The sequence below is a fragment of the Salvelinus namaycush genome, chromosome 37, assembly GCF_016432855.1.
Source record: "Salvelinus namaycush isolate Seneca chromosome 37, SaNama_1.0, whole genome shotgun sequence".
In the NCBI taxonomy this organism is placed as follows: domain Eukaryota; kingdom Metazoa; phylum Chordata; class Actinopteri; order Salmoniformes; family Salmonidae; genus Salvelinus; species Salvelinus namaycush.
Genome location: NC_052343.1, coordinates 26,224,833 through 26,245,648, shown reverse-complemented (window position 1 = coordinate 26,245,648; position 20,816 = coordinate 26,224,833). Strand labels below are relative to the sequence as shown.

Below are 20,816 nucleotides of genomic sequence, written 5' to 3'. Positions count from 1 at the left end.
AAACATACTATGAATACCAGCAGTAGGTTTATGATGTGCTCACACAAACACTACTATGAATATCCCCAGTAGGTTTATGATGTGCTCAACACAAAACACTACTAGAATATCCACGATAGGTTTATGATGTGCTCAACACAAAACTACTATGAATATCCAGCAGTAGGATAGATGTGCTCAACACAAAACACACTATGAATATCCGCAGCAGTAGGTTTATGATGTGCTCACACACAAACACACTATGAATATCCCAGCAGTAGTTATGATGTGCTCAAACACAAACTACTTGAATATCCCAGCAGTAGGTTTATGATGTGCTCAACACTACTATGAATATCCCAGCAGTAGGTTTTATGATGTGCTCAACACTACTATGAATATCCCAGCAGTAGGTTTATGATGTTGCTCAACACTACTATGAATATCCCAGCAGTAGGTTTTTGATGTGCTCAAAACACTACATATGAATATCCAGCAGTAGGTTTATGATGTGCTCAACACAAAAAAACACTTATGAATATCCCAGCAGTAGGTTTATGTGCTCAACACCAAAACACTACTATGAATATCCCAGCAGTAGGTTTATGATGTGCTCAACACAAAACACTACTATGAATATCCCGCAGTAGGTTTATGATGTGCTCAACACAAAACACTACTATGAATATCCCAGCAGTAGGTTTATGATGTGCTAACAAACACTACTATGAATATCCCAGCAGTAGGGTTATGATGTGTCAAACCAAAACACTACTATGAATATCCAGCAGTAGGTTTATGATGTGCTCAACACAAAACACTACTATGAATATCCCAGCAGTAGTTTATGATGTGCTCAACACAAAACACTACTATGAATATCCAGCAGTAGGTTTATGATGTGCTCAACACAAAACACTACTATGAATATCCCGCAGTAGGTTTATGATGTGCTCAACACAAAACACTACTATGAATATCCCAGCAGTAGGGTATTGATGTGCTCAACACAAAAAACTACTATGAATATCCCAGCAGTAGGTTTATGATGTGCTCAACACAAAACACACTATGATATCCCAGCAGTAGGTTTGATGTGCTCAACACAAAACACTACTATGAATACCCAGCAGTAGGTTTATGATGTGCTCAACACAAAAACACAAACTATGAATATCCCAGCAGTAGGTTTATGATGTGCTCAAACAAAACACTATATGAATATCCCAGCAAGTAGGTTTATGATGTGCTCCACAAAAAACACTATGAATACCCAGCAGTAGTTATGATGTGCTCAACCCAAAACACTATGAATATCCCAGCAGTAGGTTTATGATGTGCTCAACACAAAACACTACTATGAATATCCCAGCAGTAGGTTTATGATGTGCTCAACACAAAACAATATGAATATCCCAGCAGTAGGTTTATGATGTGCTCAACACAAAACACAACTATGAATATCCCAGCAGTAGGTTTATGATGTGCTCAAAACTACTATGAATATCCCAGCAGTAGGTTTATGATGTGCTCAATACTACTATGAATATCCCAGCAGTAGGTTTATGTGCTCAACACAAAACACTACTATGAATATCCCAGCAGTAGGTTTATGATGTGCTCAACACAAAACACTACTATGAATATCCCAGCAGTAGGTTTATGATGTGCTCAAACACAAAACACTACTATGAATAAGCCAGTCCTCTAGTCCAGTCTACACTCAGCAATACAGACAGTCCTCTAGTCCAGTCTACACTCAGCAATACAGACAGTCCTCTAGTCCAGTCTACACTCAGCAATACAGACAGTCCTCTAGTCCAGTCTACACTCAGCAATACAGACAGTCCTCTAGTCCAGTCTACACTCAGCAATACAGACAGTCCTCTAGTCCAGTCTACACTCAGCAATACAGACAGTCCTCTAGTCCAGTCTACACTCAGCAATACAGACAGTCCTTTAGTCCAGTCTACACTCAGCAATACAGACAGTCCTCTAGTCCAGTCTACACTCAGAAATACAGACAGTTATCTAGTCCTGTCTACACTCAGCAATACAGACAGTAATCTAGTCCAGTCTCCACTCAGCAATAAAGACAGACATCTAGTCCAGTCTACAATCAGCAATACAGACATTCATCTAGGACAGTCTACACTCAGAAATACAGACAGTTATCTAGTCCAGTCTACACTCAGCAATACAGACAGTCATCTAGTCCAGTGAACACTCAGCAATAAAGACAGACATCTAGTCCAGTCTACAATTAGCATTACAGACAGTCATCTAGTCCAGTCTACACTCAGCAATACAGACAGTTATCTAGTCCAGTCTACACTCAGCAATACAGACAGTCATCTAGTCCAGTTTATACTCATTAGTACAGACAGGCATCTAGTCCAGTCTACACTCAGCAATACAAACAGTCCTCTTGTCCAGTCTACACTCAGAAATACAGACATTCGTCTAATCCGGTCTACACTCAGCAATACAGAGAGTCATCTCGTCCAGTCTACACTCAGCAATACAGACAGTCCTTTAGTCCAGTCTACACTCAGCAATACAGACATTCATCTAGTAAAGTCTACACTCAGAAATACAGACAGTCATCTATTCCAGTGTACACTCAGCAATACCAACATTAATCTAGTCCAGTCTACACTCAGAAATACAAACATTCATCTAATCCGGAATACACTCAGAAATACAGAGTCTTCTAGTCCAGTCTACACTCAGCAATACAGACAGTCATCTAGTCCACTCTACACTCATTAATAAAGACATTCATCTAGTCCAGTCTACACTCAGAAATACAGAGTCTTCTAGTCAAGTCTACACTCAGCAATACAGACAGTCCTCTAGTCCAGTCAAAGCTCAGCAATACAGACATTCATCTAATCCGGTCTACACTCAGAAATAGAGTCTTCTAGTCCAGTCTACACTCAGCTATACAGACAGTCATTTAGTCCACTGTACACTCACCAATAATGACAGACGTCTAGTCCAGTCTACAATCAGCAATACACACAGTCTAGTCCAGTCTACACTCATTAATACAGAGATTCATCTAGTCCAGTCTACGCTCATCAATACAAACAGTCATCTAGTCCAGTTTACACTCATTAGTACAGGCAGGCATCTAGTCCAGTCTACACTCAGCAATACAGACATTCATCTAGTACAGTCTACACTCAGCAATACAAACAGTAATCTAGTCCAGTTTACACTCATTAGTACAGGCAGGCATCTAGTCCAGTCTACACTCAGCAATACAGACAGTCATCTAGTCCAGTCTACACTCAGCAATACAGACAGTCATCTAGTCCAGTCTACACTCAGAAATACAGACAGACATCTAGTCCAGTCTACACTCAGCAATACAGACATTCATCTAGTACAGTCTGCACTCAGCAATACAAACAGTCATCTAGTCCAGTCTACACTCAGCAATACAGACAGTTATCTAGTCCAGTGTACACTCAGCAATACGGACAGTCCTCTAGTCCAGTCTACACTCAGCAATACAGACATTCATCTAGTACAGTCTACACTCAGCAATACAGACAGTTATCTAGTCCAGTGTACACTCAGCAATATAGACAGTCCTCTAGTCCAGTCTACACTCAGCAATACAGACATTAATCTAGTCCAGTCTACACTCAGAAATACAGACAGTTATATAGTCCTGTCTACACTCAGCAATACAGACAGTAATCTAGTCCAGTCTCCACTCAGCAATAAAGACAGACATCTAGTCCAGTCTACAATCAGCAATACAGACATTCATCTAGGACAGTCTACACTCAGAAATACAGACAGTTATCTAGTCCAGTCTACACTCAGCAATACAGACAGTCATCTAGTCCAGTGAACACTCAGCAATAAAGACAGACATCTAGTCCAGTCTACAATTAGCATTACAGACAGTCATCTAGTCCAGTCTACACTCAGCAATACAGACAGTTATCTAGTCCAGTCTACACTCAGCAATACAGACAGTCATCTAGTCCAGTTTATACTCATTAGTACAGACAGGCATCTAGTCCAGTCTACACTCAGCAATACAAACAGTCCTCTTGTCCAGTCTACACTCAGAAATACAGACATTCGTCTAATCCGGTCTACACTCAGCAATACAGAGAGTCATCTAGTCCAGTCTACACTCAGCAATACAGACATTCATCTAGTACAGTCTACAATCAGCAATACAGACATTCATCTAGGACAGTCTACACTCAGAAATACAGACAGTTATCTAGTCCAGTCTACACTCAGCAATACAGACAGTCATCTAGTCCAGTGTACACTCAGCAATACAGACAGACATCTAATCCTGTCTACAATCAGCAATACAGACAGTAATCTAGTCCAGTCTACACTCATTAATACAGACAGTTATCTAGTCCAGTCTACACTCAGCAATACAGACAGTTATCTAGTCCAGTGTACACTCAGCAATACGGACAGTCCTCTAGTCCAGTCTACACTCAGCAATACAGACATTCATCTAGTACAGTCTACACTCAGCAATACAGACAGTTATCTAGTCCAGTGTACACTCAGCAATATAGACAGTCCTCTAGTCCAGTCTACACTCAGCAATACAGACATTCATCTAGTACAGTCTACACTCAGAAATACAGACAGTTATCTAGTCCAGTGTACACTCAGCAATATAGACAGTCCTCTAGTCCAGTCTACACTCAGCAATACAGACATTCATCTAGTACAGTCTACACTCAGCAATACAGACAGTCCTCTAGTCCAGTCTACACTCAGAAATACAGACAGTTATCTAGTCCTGTCTACACTCAGCAATACAGACAGTAATCTAGTCCAGTCTCCACTCAGCAATAAAGACAGACATCTAGTCCAGTCTACAATCAGCAATACAGACATTCATCTAGGACAGTCTACACTCAGAAATACAGACAGTTATCTAGTCCAGTCTACACTCAGCAATACAGACAGTCATCTAGTCCAGTGAACACTCAGCAATAAAGACAGACATCTAGTCCAGTCTACAATTAGCATTACAGACAGTCATCTAGTCCAGTCTACACTCAGCAATACAGACAGTTATCTAGTCCAGTCTACACTCAGCAATACAGACAGTCATCTAGTCCAGTTTATACTCATTAGTACAGACAGGCATCTAGTCCAGTCTACACTCAGCAATACAAACAGTCCTCTTGTCCAGTCTACACTCAGAAATACAGACATTCGTCTAATCCGGTCTACACTCAGCAATACAGAGAGTCATCTAGTCCAGTCTACACTCAGCAATACAGACATTCATCTAGTACAGTCTACAATCAGCAATACAGACATTCATCTAGGACAGTCTACACTCAGAAATACAGACAGTTATCTAGTCCAGTCTACACTCAGCAATACAGACAGTCATCTAGTCCAGTGTACACTCAGCAATACAGACAGACATCTAATCCTGTCTACAATCAGCAATACAGACAGTTATCTAGTCCAGTCTACACTCAGCAATACAAACAGTCATCTAGTTCTGTTTACACTCATTAGTACAGGCAGGCATCTAGTCCAGTCTACACTCAGCAATATAGACAGTCATCTAGTCCAGTCTACACTCAGCAATACAAACAGTCATCTAGTTCTGTTTACACTCATTAGTACAGACAGGCATCTAGTCCAGTCTACACTCAGCAATATAGACAGTCATCTAGTCCAGTCTACACTCAGCAATACAAACAGTCATCTAGTTCTGTTTACACTCATTAGTACAGGCAGGCATCTAGTCCAGTCTACACTCAGCAATATAGACCGTCATCTAGTCCAGTCTACACTCAGAAATACAGACATTCATCTAATCCGGTCTACACTCAGAATACAGAGTCTTCTAGTCCAGTCTACACTCAGCAATACAGACAGTCATCTAGTCCAGTCTACACTCATTAATATAGACATTCATCTAGTCTAGTCTATACTCAGAAATACAGAGTCTTCTAGTCCAGTCTACGCTCAGCAATACAGACAGTTATCTAGTCCAGTCTACACTCCGCAATACAGAGAGTTGTCTAGTCCAGTCTACACTCAGCAATACAGACAGTCATCTAGTCCAGTCTACACTCATTAATACAGACAGTTATCTAGCCCAGTCTTCGCTCAGCAATACAGACATTCATCCTGCCAGTCTACACTCAAATATACAGACATTCATCTAGTCCAGTCTACACTCAGAAATATAGACAGTTATCTATTCCAGTCTACACTCAGCAATACAGACATTCATCTAGTCCAGTCTACAATCAGCAATACAGACAATCATCTAGTCCAGTCTACACTCAGCAATACAGACAGACATCTAGTCCAGTCTACACTCAGAAATACAGACAGTCATCAGTCACTTCTGCTACTGACCAATACTCATGCTGTTCTCTTCACACATTGTAAGCTGTTTATTTTCATAATTTAGTTCCTCTTTCTCTCCCTCTCTCTCTCTTTCTACCTCCCACTCTCTCTCTCTCTCTCTCTCTCTCTCCCCCTCCCTCCCTCCCTCCCTCTTTCTCTCTCTCCCTCTTTCTTTCTTTCTCCCTCCCTCCCTCCCTCCCTCCCTTCCTCCCTCCCTCCCTCCCTCCTTTCCTCCCTTCCTCCCTCTCTCCCTCCCTCTCTCTCTCTCTCCCTCTCTTTTTCTCTCTCTCTCCCTCTCTTTCACTCTCTCTCTCTCCCTCTCTTTCTCTCTCTCTACCTCCCTCCCTCGTTTCTCTCTCTCAGTCTTCAGAAGGAGAAGTGGATGAATGTAAGAGTGGGTGATATCATTAAACTGGAGAATAACCAGTTTGTTGCAGTAAGTGTGTGTCATTCAATCATCAGCATAATGTATCTCACACACACACACACACACTGGTCATGATTCATTTACAACTGTTGTAATGTATTCTGTCATAACACAGTTTTTATGGTGCAGTGCAATGGTTTGATATATATACAAGCACTTACCGGTATTGAGATTCATTCATGGTGGTTTTAAAGGCTTCCATAAAGGCGATGTAACACACAGCGCTCTCATATTTCAGCCAAACAATCTCTACACTAAGGTTAACTTTCAATGTACTGTACTAGTAGCGTGTTAGCCTTATTAGATGGCCATGCTAGAAGGGACAAAGTGGTATTATCAGAAATGCTACAGTGTGTTAGCGGATGCTAATGCTAGCTGATGTTTCTCTTCAGGCTGACCTTCTCTTACTGTCCAGTAGTGAACCTCATAGCCTCTGTTACATCGAAACCGCAGAGCTAGACGGGTAAGAGTACACCATAACACACAGCACTGTCCAATAAAGCACAACACAGTGATCCTCATGGTTTGTGAGTTCATATACAGTGTGTGTGTGTGTGTGTGTGTGTGTGTGTGTGTGTGTGTGTGTGTGTGCGTGCGTGCGTGCGTGCGTGCGTGCGTGCGTGCGTGCGTGCGTGCGTGCGTGCGTGCGTGCGTGCGTGCGTGTGTGTGTGTGTGTGTTGTGTTTGTGCAGGGAGACCAATATGAAGGTGCGTCAGTCTCTGTCTGTGACTGCAGAGCTGGGAGACCCCAACAACCTGGCCTCTTTTGATGGTAGGAAGTCTCTTTCTATTGTGTCTTTCACACATCAGAGGTCAGCAGGTCCACTCTGCAACCAAGCACTTAGCACACATACTGCCCAGCATCACACACACACACGCCCTCCGTTGTCAGCACTTAACACCCCCAGTCTCTCCATTCCCCACAGACACACTGGTTCTCCTCATCAGCATGGTTCACCCACACATCTCTCCTCACCTGCTCAGCAGAAAGCATTACTGCAAGCAAGTTGGTCTGTGTGTGTGTGTGTGTGTGTGCGTGCGTGCGTGCGTGCGTGCGTGCGTGCGTGCGAGCGTGCGTGCGTGTGCGAGTGTGTGTGTGTGTGTGTATGTGTGAGTGTGTGTGTGTGTGTGTGTGTGTGTCTGCTAGCGCAGCGCCCATAGTAAGTCAGTTTAATTCAATAGTCCTAAAATGGAATGTGGCTGAAACACAGCTGAACTCTGCCCTCTGTGGTGATGTTGAATATCTAGTCATTCTTTTTGTGAAGCAGAGGCTGATGTAGTAAACAGTGTGCAGTGCTGCTGAGGTGGTTTCTAAAAGCTGTCTGTTACTGAGGTGGGATGGTAAGATGATGATGGAGAGAACACTGTACTGTATCTTAGCTGACTAGGTGAGGTGATAGTGTGTCTGAAGACCTGTATTAGCTGTAAAGTGTGTGATAAAGGTGTGTGTTGCCGGTGCAGGTGAGGTGGTCTGTGAGCCTCCCAACAACAAGCTGGACAGGTTCTGTGGTCTTCTGTGCTGGAGAGACTGTAAATACCCCCTGAGCAACCACAACATGTTACTACGAGGCTGTGTCCTCCGCAACACAGAGACCTGCTACGGACTGGTCATCTTTGCAGGTTGGTCCTTCTGTATCTGTCTGTCTGTCTGTCTGTCTGTCTGTCTGTCTGTCTGTCTGTCTGTCTGTCTGTCTGTCTGTCTGCCTGTCTGCCTGCCTGCCTGCCTGTCTGTCTGTCTGTCTGTCTGTCTGTCTGTCTGTCTGTCTGTCTGCCTGCCTGCCTGTCTGTCTGTCTGTCTGTCTGTCTGTCTGTCTGTCTGTCTGTCTGCCTGCCTGCCTGCCTGCCTGTCTGTCTGTCTGTCTGTCTGTCTGTCTGTCTGTCTGTCTGCCTGTCTGCCTGCCTGTCTGTCTGTCTGTCTGTCTGTCTGTCTGTCTGTCTGTCTGTCTGTCTGCCTGCCTGTCTGTCTGTCTGTCTGTCTGTCTGTCTGCCTGTCTGCCTGTCTGTCTGTCTGTCTGTCTGTCTGTCTGTCTGTCTGTCTGTCTGTCTGTCTTGTTAACTCGAAATGACACAACGACAAGGTTCCAGTTTAACAAAGTTTACTCTACTATATGAACACACTACAAGTAGCCATTACACTCAAGGCTAGGTCCATCAACGACAAGACTTTCTGCGCATGCGCACTCTTGACTGAGTGATAGCCCTGTAATAACAGAAATATAGGGATACTTAAAACATGAACTTAACAATCTCCCCCTTTTCTTTAAAGACAAATAAAACATCAACAACATAATTAAATGTCCAAGTATTATTCAAGATCCCCATTACAAATGGGTTGTGTGACAGTTTTTATTTGTATTACTCAAGCTGCCACTTTCCATTACTGAGAGCCTGTAGGAGCGAGAGCCTGTAGGAGCACAAGACCGGATGCTCCTTTTTTAGTCAGACAGTCAGCAAGCTGTTCCTTTGTGGTCGACCACAGAATCCGCTGGATTCTCTGTGCTTGAATAAGTTCCTTGATGCTGCTAATCTCGAAGTCTTTTCTCTGTGACAGAGTTGGTTGACTTCACAGCATCAAATAATGAGTAGTTGTCAGTGACACAAACTACAGGTAGGAAGTGCCGTTTTGTCCCACCAGTGATAACCTAGCGAAGCATCACTGAAGACAACTAGTTTCAAAGAGTCATCTTTTCCAACATGCTGAAACTTTAAAGTCACTTGTTGTGATTTCAGTTTACGAACAACTTTGTTTGCCTCATGAATGGTTTGTACAGTGGCGTGTTTTGTGTTAGATGCCAAGTTGCAACCATCAAACCAGGTCTACTCTGTCTCGCAGCCCATAAAATGTGTCCTATCTTTGACCTCAATTGACCAGCTTCAATTCCACAGAGGGGAATTCCTTTGTACGGCTCTTGAAGAATCCATGTGGATGGGTTGAAGATTCTTGATATAGCTCTCCTGTTGCATCAGTATTTTTCCATCAACTGTAATAAACTCTATGCCAACATAACAAAAATGATCATGCTCCTCACGGCCAACCTAGAAAACAGCTTTGAGGTGTGGAATCACAGTTGAAGCAAAGGTCTGTGAGCCACCCCAGATAAAGTCATCAACATGACAGGCAAGTACTCCAGTCACATTGCAGTCTTGATCAAGCCAATAGAAGACTGCAGGATCCACTTGTGACATTTTTCCACCTGTATTCAGCATTGTTGCCTTGACTTTGTTGTACCAGGACAGTGATCCATCTGCCAGTCCATACACACACTTTTTTAGTTTCCACAGTGTTCCTTCGATTTTAGCTTCGGTCAGATGTGAATGTCCCTTGACAGCTCTGTTCCCTGCAAAAATCCAGATTTGATGTCTATGGAATTAAGTTTCCATTTTTTTCTGGCAGATCACTGACATCAGCAATCTGAGTGACTCTGAGGCGCATGTCAGTGAGTCTTTTGTGAGTTCTTTGGCAGCCAGCTCCTCAAAACCTCTTGCCACTAGACGTGCTTTGGGCACTATTCCAGTTAAGGATTCTTTAAGGGTACACACCCACCTTGTTGAGACGCACTTTTGGCCAATGTCTTTGACTTCCTCAAACACTCCATTTTTCCTCCAATTACTGAGCTCATCTAGCTTAGCTGAGTCAAATGACACGTCCTTTGTTTCAAGTACATCATCATTTTGAATGTCATTCTGTTTTTCTCGATTTTCCATTGGTTCAATTCCGATATTATCTACAAGTGGCAGGTCAGCTGACCCTGTTGTACCAGAAAGTGTAGCTGGTTCAGAGTACTGCAAGTTATACCAGTTCTTGTGTTTTGCTTTTCCTGCTCGTCCAATGACGGTTGCTGTATGTGGAATACCACTTTCTCTGTCCATGTATTTAACAGTTTGTCCAGTTTTCAGATTGGAACAACCATGTTCTCTTAACACATGTGGCTGTTGTTGAATGTTTTCCTCATTTGAACGCTCAACAGTATTACCTGTGGCATGGTTGAAGGTCTCTGCTCCATTTCCTGTGTCAGTTTCAGTGTCCATATCATTGGATGCGACATCTGGTAGGTTTGTGTCTGTTACTGTGTCCTTTTTGTCATTTTCATTAGGAGACTGATTCTCAGCAACAGTCCCTCTATCTTGTTGATCATTTACTTTCCGCAATCTTGAGTGATGCACCCTGACAATCATGCCTTCGTGCCTCACAAATATCACCACACCATCTTGACCAATGACTACTCCCGGTCCTTTCCACTCTTGACAGTCAACTCGTTTGTAGTACACTTTGTTTCCAGTTTCGTACTTCTCATCATCATTATTCCCTGAACTGCTGAGTAACTTCTGAAGTCTGTCAACTGTATCATGTCCAAACTGTTTGTAAAGCTTTAACAATACTTGGTGTTTTTCTTCAGTGCTCATGTTCTCTGTGTCAGTCAGAATCTCATTTTTGCATGGACTCTGTGTGATGTCTTTGTCTAAAATGTTTACACAATAGTGGCCTGAGGTAGTAAGTTCAAGAGTCACTGGTTGTTTAAACATCACTGCCTTGTCATTTTTTATGTCTAGTACAGCCTCTGCCTTCTTGAGGGAAGCTTTGCTTAATAGTAAGGGGATATCTGTAGGGACCACCTCTGTTTCAATGTGACACTTAGTCTGACCAATTTTTGCTGGTATCTTAACTCTCTTGGTAGAATGGACAATTCTCCCATCTCCAAATTTGAAAGCTCTGTTGCTTGGTGTGTCAATCATATTTTGTACTTCTTTCATATTTAGTTCACTGACATAGCTATCAAGCCATTTTGCACCACACACTGTCCGTGTACATGCAGTATCAATCACAGCAGATCCTAAGGATTCAACTATAAAAATCTCAGTATCAGAAGCAGATTCATTTGAAAACAGTGTAATGTTACACTGCTCTATCTCTGTGTTTACATTTTCCTCTGTTAGTTTAACTTGTTCATTTTTATGAGGACAGTCTTTAACCCAATGGTAAGTGCTTTGACAAATTGCACATTTCGATCTCCTTCCATATTTGTCCAGTGGATTTGTGCCGGGAAATGGCGCCCTCTTCTGGTTGTCTTGAGAAGGTGACTTGTTGGCGCCTTTTCTGTGCTGCTCGGTGTAATATGCTGCGTCACTCACTTGCATTCCATCTGTTATTGGCGCGACAGACGTCTTCTCACCAAATATTCTTTTTAGTGCCGACTTCATAGATGCAAAAGTCAGCACAGTACAAGCAGTCAAAGCCAACTGTTTCTCCCTACCATCTAGACAGGCAGTACCTAGCAACTTGAACCCTAACACTGCATCTGGGAGAACCATGTCGTACTTGCGCATTCTATTGTACCTCTGTTCGAAATCAATGATGTAGTCCGTCATTGCAACCGAAATATCTCTCGTAACACTGTCAAAGTTTGAATATGCCTCGTAGGCACGGTCTTTCTCTTCTTTAAGAAATACAGAATCCAGTGCTGTGATCAAAGTTCCCATACCTCATCCTTGTTCAAATCCTCAACGGATATTTCCAGTGCTGTATCTCTCGCTCTTCCATCGAGCGATAATACCACCGCAAGTGCTTGCTTTTTCACGTCCAGATTAGTAACGCGTGTCCAGATTCCCAGTTCATTTTCCCAACTTTCGTACAACCTCTTCTCGTCGAAGCGAGGTGGCACGTTATAGTTATTAGCCATCCTCTGCTACCAATGTTAAATGACACAACGACAAGGTTCCAGTTTAACAAAGTTTACTCTACTATATGAACACACTACAAGTAGCCATTACACTCAAGGCTAGGTCCATCAACGACAAGACTTTCTGCGCATGCGCACTCTTGACTGAGTGATAGCCCTGTAATAACAGAAATATAGGGATACTTAAAACATGAACTTAACATGTCTGTCTGTCTCTTTGTGTGTGTGTGTGTGTGTGTGTGTGTGTGTGTGTGTGTGTGTGTGTTTGTCTAACCAATTCCTCTTTCTATATCTCTCTAACCAGGCCCAGACACCAAGCTGATGCAGAATAGTGGTCGCACCAAGTTCAAACGCACAAGCATTGACCGCCTCATGAACACACTGGTGCTCTGGGTAGGAGACCCCACACCTCCCCTTCTGTTTGGCCATACGTGTTTAACATCTACTTCTAATATAAAACAAGACTAGCCTTCTGGTTTCTCCCGAAACTGTACTTTTCTAGTTTAGTTTGACATTTTGAAATAAAAATAAGGTACATACATTTTGACATAAGTCTAATCTTTACCCTCTTTCTCTCTCCCTCCCTCTCTCTCCCCTCTCTTCCCCCCTTTCTCCCCTCTCTCTCTCCCCTCTTTCTCCCCTCTCTCTCCCTCCCTCTCTCTCCCCTCTCTTCCCCCCTTTCTCCCCTCTCTCTCTCCCCTCTTTCTCCCCTCTCTTCCCCCCTTTCTCCCCTCTCTCTCTCCCCTCTTTCTCCCCTCTCTTCCCCCCTTTCTCCCCTCTCTCTCTCCCCTCTCTTCCCCCCTTTCTCCCCTCTCTCTCCCTCCCTCTCTCTCCCCTCTCTTCCCCCCTTTCTCCCCTCTCTCTCTCCCCTCTCTCTCCCCTCTCTTCCCCCTTTCTCCCCTCTCTCTCTCCCCTCTTTCTCCCCTCTCTTCCCCCCTTTCTCCCCTCTCTCTCTCCCCTCTTTCTCCCCTCTCTTCCCCCCTTTCTCCCCTCTCTCTCCCTCCCTCTCTCTCCCCTCTCTTCCCCCCTTTCTCCCCTCTCTCTCTCCCCCCTTTCTCCCCTCTCTTCCCCCCTTTCTCCCATCTCTCTCCCTCCCTCTCTCTCCCCTCTCTTCCCCCCTTTCTCCCCTCTCTCTCTCCCCTCTTTCTCCCCTCTCTTCCCCCCTTTCTCCCCTCTCTCTCCCTCCCTCTCTCTCCCCTCTCTTCCCCCCTTTCTCCCCTCTCTCTCTCCCCTCTTTCTCCCCTCTCTTCCCCCCTTTCGGCCCTTCTCACGCCTCTCTCTCCCCTCTCTTCCCCCCTTTCTCCCCTCTCTCGCTCCCCTCTTTCTCCCCTCTCTTCCCCCCTTTCTCCCCTCTCTCTCCCTCCCTCTCTCTCCCCTCTCTTCCCCCCTTTCTCCCCTCTCTCTCTCCCCTCTTTCTCCCCTCTCTTCCCCCCTTTCTCCCCTCTCTCTCCCTCCCTCTCTCTCCCCTCTCTTCCCCCCTTTCTCCTCTCTCTCTCTCCCGTCTTTCTCCCCTCTCTTCCCCCCTTTCGGCCCTTCTCACGCCTCTCTCTCCCCCCTCTCTCTCCCCTTTCTCCCTCCTCTCTCTCCCCATCCCAGATCTTTGGCTTCATGGTGTGTATGGGTGTGATCCTGGCTGTGGGGAACGCTGTGTGGGAGAGAGAGGTGGGTTCTCTGTTCCAGAGTTACCTGGCCTGGGACCTGCCTGTAGACAACTTCCTATTCTCTGCTTTCCTCTCCTTCTGGTCCTACGTCATCATTCTCAACACCGTGGTGCCCATCTCACTCTACGTCAGGTCAGGAATACTTTATGTCAGGTTATAAGCCCTCTATGTCAGGTAATAACATCTCTATGTCAGGTAATAAAACCTCTATGACCCTTTTAGTCAAGGGAGATGAGTGACAGTGACAGTCAAGATGCTTCATCAGTACTTTACTTTCTGTGGATTCTGGAACAAGTTAGTATTTCAATCCAAGACTGATGTTAGTGTCTGGTACTGACCCACCCGTACTGATAACTGTTGTTTGTTGGTTTCTTTATGTGTTAGTGTGTTTGTGTGTTAGTCTGTTGTGTGTTTTTGTATGTGTTGTGTGGGCTGCAATCTATCTGCAATCCCAAACAAGTTAGAGGGCTTCCTGTTGAATTATCATAATTTTTTTCTCTCTCTCTTTCCCCTCCCTCCCTCCCTTTCCCCTCCCTTTGTCTCTCTCCAGTGTGGAGGTGATTAGGCTGGGTCATAGTTACTTTATAAACTGGGACAGGAAGATGTTCTGTCCACAGTGTAACACAGCAGCTGAAGCCAGGACCACCACTCTCAACGAGGAACTGGGACAGGTGAGGAACATCCTCCACCCTACTGTTGTTCATCTACACTAGATCCTTGTATCTCTGTGTTGGAGAATGTTAGCCTAAAAGCCTGTGGTGTGTCTGGATGTAGGTTCAGTATGTCTGTGGTATCTTGATAACCCCCCCCCCCCCCCCCCCCCCCCCCCATTGAAACAGGTGGAGTACATCTTCAGTGACAAGACAGGAACTCTCACTCAAAACATCATGAGCTTTAGCAAGTGCTCTATCAATGGACATGCCTATGGTGGGTATACTACACTATATACTACACTGTATACTACACTATATACTACACTATATACTACACTCTATACTACACTATATACTACTATATACTACACGCTATACTACAATATATAACACACTATATACTACGCTATATACTACACTATATACTACATTATATACTACTATATACTGCACGATATACTTGTCACGTTGTTCGTAATAATGGTCGGACCAAGGCGCAGCGTACGTAGAGTTCCACATGCTTTATTAATAGTGAAACTTAACAAAACAATAAACAATAAACAATCAAACCGTGACTACAGAGGTGCAAAGTGCACTAACTCCAAACAAAACAATATCCCATAACCCACAGGTGGGAAAAATGCTACTTAAGTATGATCCCCAATTAGAGACAACGATAGCCAGCTGCCTCTAATTGGGAATCATACCAAAACCCCAACATAGAAAAAACAACCTAGAACCCCACATAGAAAATATAAACTAGACTAACCCCCCAGTCACGCCCTGACCTACTCTACCATAGAAAATAAAGGCTCTCTATGGTCAGGACGTGACAATACTACACTATATACTACAGTCTATCGGATTTAAGGTGGGTATACTACACTATATACTACTATATACTACACTCTATACTACACTATATATGACACTATATACTACACTATATACTACTATATACTACACTATAAACTACACTATATACTACAGTCTATCAGATTTAAGGTGGGTATACTACACTATATACTACTATATACTACACTATATATGACACTATATACTACACTATATACTACTATATACTACACTATAAATTACATTATATACTACAGTCTATCAGATTTAAGGTGGGTATACTACATATATACTACAGTCTATCAGATTTAAGGTGGGTATACTACATATATACTACAGTCTATCAGATTTATGGTGGGTATACTACATATATACTACAGTCTATCAGATTTAAGGTGGGTATACCACATATATACTACAGTCTATCAGATTTAAGGTGGGTATACTACATATATACTACATTCTATCAGATTTATGGTGGGTATACTACATATATACTACAGTATATCAGATTTAAGGTGTGTATAATACACTATATACTACAGTCTATCAGATTTTTTAAAAACTGATACAAATACACCTTATGGAACAGCAAGGACTGTGAAGAGTCACACACACATGTACAAACACATACAACATACACACTATACACACAACTTAGACACTATACACACACGTACACAGTATATACACATGCACTCTATACACACACTTACACCTAGATTGTGTGTAGTAGTAGAGTAGTGGCCTGAGGGCACACACTTAATGTGGTGTGAAATCTGTTGTTAAATGTATTTTAATGTTTATAATGGTATTATAATGTATATTACTGCCTTAATATTTGCTAGACCCCAGGAAGAGTAGCTGCTGCCTTTAGCAGGCATTAATGGAGATCCATAATAAACCTCAGGAAGAGTAGTTGCTGCCTTGGCAGGCACTAATGGGGATCCATAATAAACCCCAGGAAGAGTAGTTGCTGCCTTGGCAGGCACTAATGGGGATCCATAATACACCCCAGGAAGAGTAGCTGCTGTCTAATGGGGATCCATAATAAACCCCAGGAAGAGTAGCTGCTGCCTTTAGCAGGCACTAATGGGGATCCATAATAAACCCCAGGAAGAGTAGCTGCTGCCTTTAGCAGGCACTAATGGGGATCCATAATAAACCCCAGGAAGAGTAGCTGCTGCCTTTAGCAGGCACTAATGGGGATCCATAATAAACCCCAGGAAGAGTAGCTGCTGTCTTGGCAGGCACTAATGGGGATCCATAATAAACCCCAGGAAGAGTAGCTGCTGTCTTGGCAGGAACTAATGGGGATCCATAATAAACCCCAGGAAGAGTAGCTGCTGTCTTGGCAGGAACTAATGGGGATCCATAATAAACCCCAGGAAGAGTAGTTGCTGTCTTGGCAGGAACTAATGGGGATCCATAATTAACCCCAGGAAGAGTAGCTGCTGCCTTGGCAGGCACTAATGGGGATCCATAATAAACCTCAGGAAGAGTAGCTGCTGCCTTGGCAGGCACTAATGGGGATCCATAATAAACCCCAGGAAGAGTAGCTGCTGTCTTGGCAGGAACTAATGGGGATCCATAATTAACCCCAGGAAGAGTAGCTGCTGCCTTGGAAGGAACTAATGGGGATCCATAATAAACCCCAGGAAGAGTAGCTGCTGTCTTGGCAGGAACTAATGGGGATCCATAATTAACCCCAGGAAGAGTAGCTGCTGCCTTGGCAGGCACTAATGGGGATCCATAATAAACCCCAGGAAGAGTAGTTGCTGTCTTGGCAGGAACCAATGGGGATTCATAATAAACCCCAGGAAGAGTAGCTGCTGCCTTGGCAGGAACTAATGGGGATTCATAATAAACCCCAGGAAGAGTAGCTGCTGCCTTGGCAGGAACTAATGGGGATTCATAATAAACCCCAGGAAGAGTAGCTGCTGCCTTTAGCAGGCACTAATGGGGATCCATAATAAACCCCAGGAAGAGTAGCTGCTGCCTTTAGCAGGCACTAATGGGGATCCATAATAAACCCCAGGAAGAGTAGCTGCTGTCTTGGCAGGCACTAATGGGGATCCATAATAAACCCCAGGAAGAGTAGCTGCTGTCTTGGCAGGAACTAATGGGGATCCATAATAAACCCCAGGAAGAGTAGCTGCTGTCTTGGCAGGAACTAATGGGGATCCATAATAAACCCCAGGAAGAGTAGTTGCTGTCTTGGCAGGAACTAATGGGGATCCATAATTAACCCCAGGAAGAGTAGCTGCTGCCTTGGCAGGCACTAATGGGGATCCATAATAAACCTCAGGAAGAGTAGCTGCTGCCTTGGCAGGCACTAATGGGGATCCATAATAAACCCCAGGAAGAGTAGCTGCTGTCTTGGCAGGAACTAATGGGGATCCATAATTAACCCCAGGAAGAGTAGCTGCTGCCTTGGAAGGAACTAATGGGGATCCATAATAAACCCCAGGAAGAGTAGCTGCTGTCTTGGCAGGAACTAATGGGGATCCATAATTAACCCCAGGAAGAGTAGCTGCTGCCTTGGCAGGCACTAATGGGGATCCATAATAAACCCCAGGAAGAGTAGTTGCTGTCTTGGCAGGAACCAATGGGGATTCATAATAAACCCCAGGAAGAGTAGCTGCTGCCTTGGCAGGAACTAATGGGGATTCATAATAAACCCCAGGAAGAGTAGCTGCTGCCTTGGCAGGAACTAATGGGGATTCATAATAAACCCCAGGAAGAGTAGTTGCTGTCTTGGCAGGAACTAATGGGGATCCATAATTAACCCCAGGAAGAGTAGCTGCTGCCTTGGCAGGAACTAATAGGGATTTTTAATAAATAAAAAAATTGGCATTGGGATTCTTAATAAATACAAATAGAAAAATACACACACACACAAATCAGATCAAAACAGCACTGTCCTGTTCCCCCAGTCAATGTTGTAGACGTCCTTGTGGTGCTGGGTAACTCTGAGTCTAAGTGTGAGTGTGTTCTATTGTCAGGTGAGGTGATCGACCCGTTGGGAGCACAGCTAAAGGTGAGCAGGCTAACGTAAGACTAACAGTATGACTAACAACACAGCATACTGTTCAGCTTGCTCTCTGTGGCAATGACATCACTCTGGCACTGTGCACTTTGCTCTTTAACCATAGGTGAATACAAAGCATAGTTTCTAACGGTGAATACTACAACTGTCCTCCTTCCTCTCTTCCCCCCTTCTCTGTCTCCCCTTCTCTCTCTCCTCTTCTCTCTTTCTAGAGGTTAGACTTCTCCTCCTTCAACCCCCTGGCGGACCCTGACTTCTGTTACTATGACAACGGTCTGCTGAAGTCGGTGAAGCTGGGAGACCTTCACAGCCACGAGTTCTTCCGGCTGCTTTCTCTCTGTCACACCGTCATGAGTGAGGAGAAGAAGGAGGGTGAGAGATAGCAGGAGGGAGGGATGGAAGGAGGGTGAGAGAGAGGGATGGAGGGAGGAATAGAAGGAGAGGGAGGGTGAGAGAGAGGGATAGAGGGAGGAATAGAAGGAGAGGGAGGGTGAGAGAGCGATAGAGGGAGGAATAGAAGGAGAGGGAGGGTGAGAGAGAGGGATAGAGGGAGGAATAGAAGGAGAGGGAGGGTGAGAGAGCAATAGAGGGAGGAATAGAAGTAGGGTAAGAGAGAGCGAGGTAGAGGGAATGAGGGTTAGATAGAGATAGAGGGAGGATGAGAGAGAGAGAGGGAATGAGGGTTATATTTTGGTTGTTTAAAATATATTTCAAAGCGGTTTAGATGGTACAATGATTCTCTACACTATGCATTGCTTGTTTTGTCACATAAACTGAAATTAGGCGAACCATGAAATGGCGGAGTGGTTTTGCATAGTGCATCTTAAAAGCATGTTGTATTTTGTGTTCAAAATACATGTATAGAATGTGTTTAATAGATACTGTATTCTCTGTCTCCCTCTCTCACCTCTCCCTCGCCTCTCTCACCTCTCTCTCTCCCTCTCCCTCCCCCATTGCTCTCTCTCCCCCATCACTCTCTCTCACTCCCCCACTCTGCCCCCTCTAGGAGAGTTGATGTATAAGGCTCAGTCTCCAGATGAGGGTGCGTTGGTGACAGCAGCCAGGAACTTTGGTTTTGTGTTCCGGTCTAGAACCCCTGGTACTGTCACTGTGACAGAGCTGGGCCGACCCGTCACATACACACTGCTGGCCATCCTCGACTTCAACAACATCCGCAAGAGGATGTCCGTTATAGGTATACGCATGCATGCATACGCACTCACACAAGCACGCACACACCTTGACATACAGTAGACACACACACGCTCACCAAACACACCTTGACATACAGTAGACACACACACGCTCACCAAACACACCTTGACATACAGTAGACACACACACGCTCACCAAACACACCTTGACATACAGTAGACACAAACACGCTCACCAAACACACCTTGACATACAGTAGACACAAACACGCTCACCAAACACACCTTGACATACAGTAGACACAAACACGCTCACCAAACACACCTTGACATACAGTAGACACACACACGCTCACCAAACACACCTTGACATACAGTAGACACAAACACGCTCACCAAACACACCTTGACATACAGTAGACACAAACACGCTCACCAAACACACCTTGACATACAGTAGACACAAACACGCTCACCAAACACACCTTGACATACAGTAGACACAAACACGCTCACCAAACACACCTTGACGTACAGTAGACACACACACGCTCACCAAACACACCTTGACATACAGTAGACACACACACGCTCACCAAACACACCTTGACGTACAGTAGACACACACACGCTCACCAAACACACCTTGACATACAGTAGACACACACACGCTCACCAAACACACCTTGACATACAGTAGACACACACACGCTCACCAAACACACCTTGACGTAGTGCACTTCAGCAACTTACGCAAGAGCAAAATAAAATATTTTTGTATAAAACATACTGTACAACAATATAAATCTATGACATTAAAATGCCTATTTACTCTGTTCCATCTGAGTGCGCAATCCACTGTCTCATCAGCCCAGCCAATCCACTGTCTCATCAGCCCAGCCAATCCACTGTCTCATCAGCCTAGCCAATCCACTGTCTCATCAGCCCAGCCAATCCACTGTCTCATCAGCCTAGCC

General features: G+C 44.2%; 1 protein-coding gene across 1 annotated transcript in view; it reads left to right on the top strand.

Annotated features, from left to right (window-relative positions):
- LOC120030930 (phospholipid-transporting ATPase ID-like) overlaps positions 1 to 20,816 on the top strand; it is a 55,497-nt gene that overhangs the window by 7,956 nt on the left and 26,725 nt on the right. The window contains exons 6-16 of the mRNA XM_038976435.1: positions 6,727 to 6,799; positions 7,183 to 7,253; positions 7,482 to 7,561; positions 8,251 to 8,409; positions 12,772 to 12,860; positions 14,064 to 14,260; positions 14,679 to 14,799; positions 14,968 to 15,055; positions 18,642 to 18,676; positions 18,898 to 19,057; positions 19,692 to 19,880. Coding sequence (XP_038832363.1) covers positions 6,727 to 6,799; positions 7,183 to 7,253; positions 7,482 to 7,561; positions 8,251 to 8,409; positions 12,772 to 12,860; positions 14,064 to 14,260; positions 14,679 to 14,799; positions 14,968 to 15,055; positions 18,642 to 18,676; positions 18,898 to 19,057; positions 19,692 to 19,880 — 1,262 coding nt within the window. The remainder of the gene's footprint in view (positions 1 to 6,726; positions 6,800 to 7,182; positions 7,254 to 7,481; positions 7,562 to 8,250; positions 8,410 to 12,771; positions 12,861 to 14,063; positions 14,261 to 14,678; positions 14,800 to 14,967; positions 15,056 to 18,641; positions 18,677 to 18,897; positions 19,058 to 19,691; positions 19,881 to 20,816) is intronic.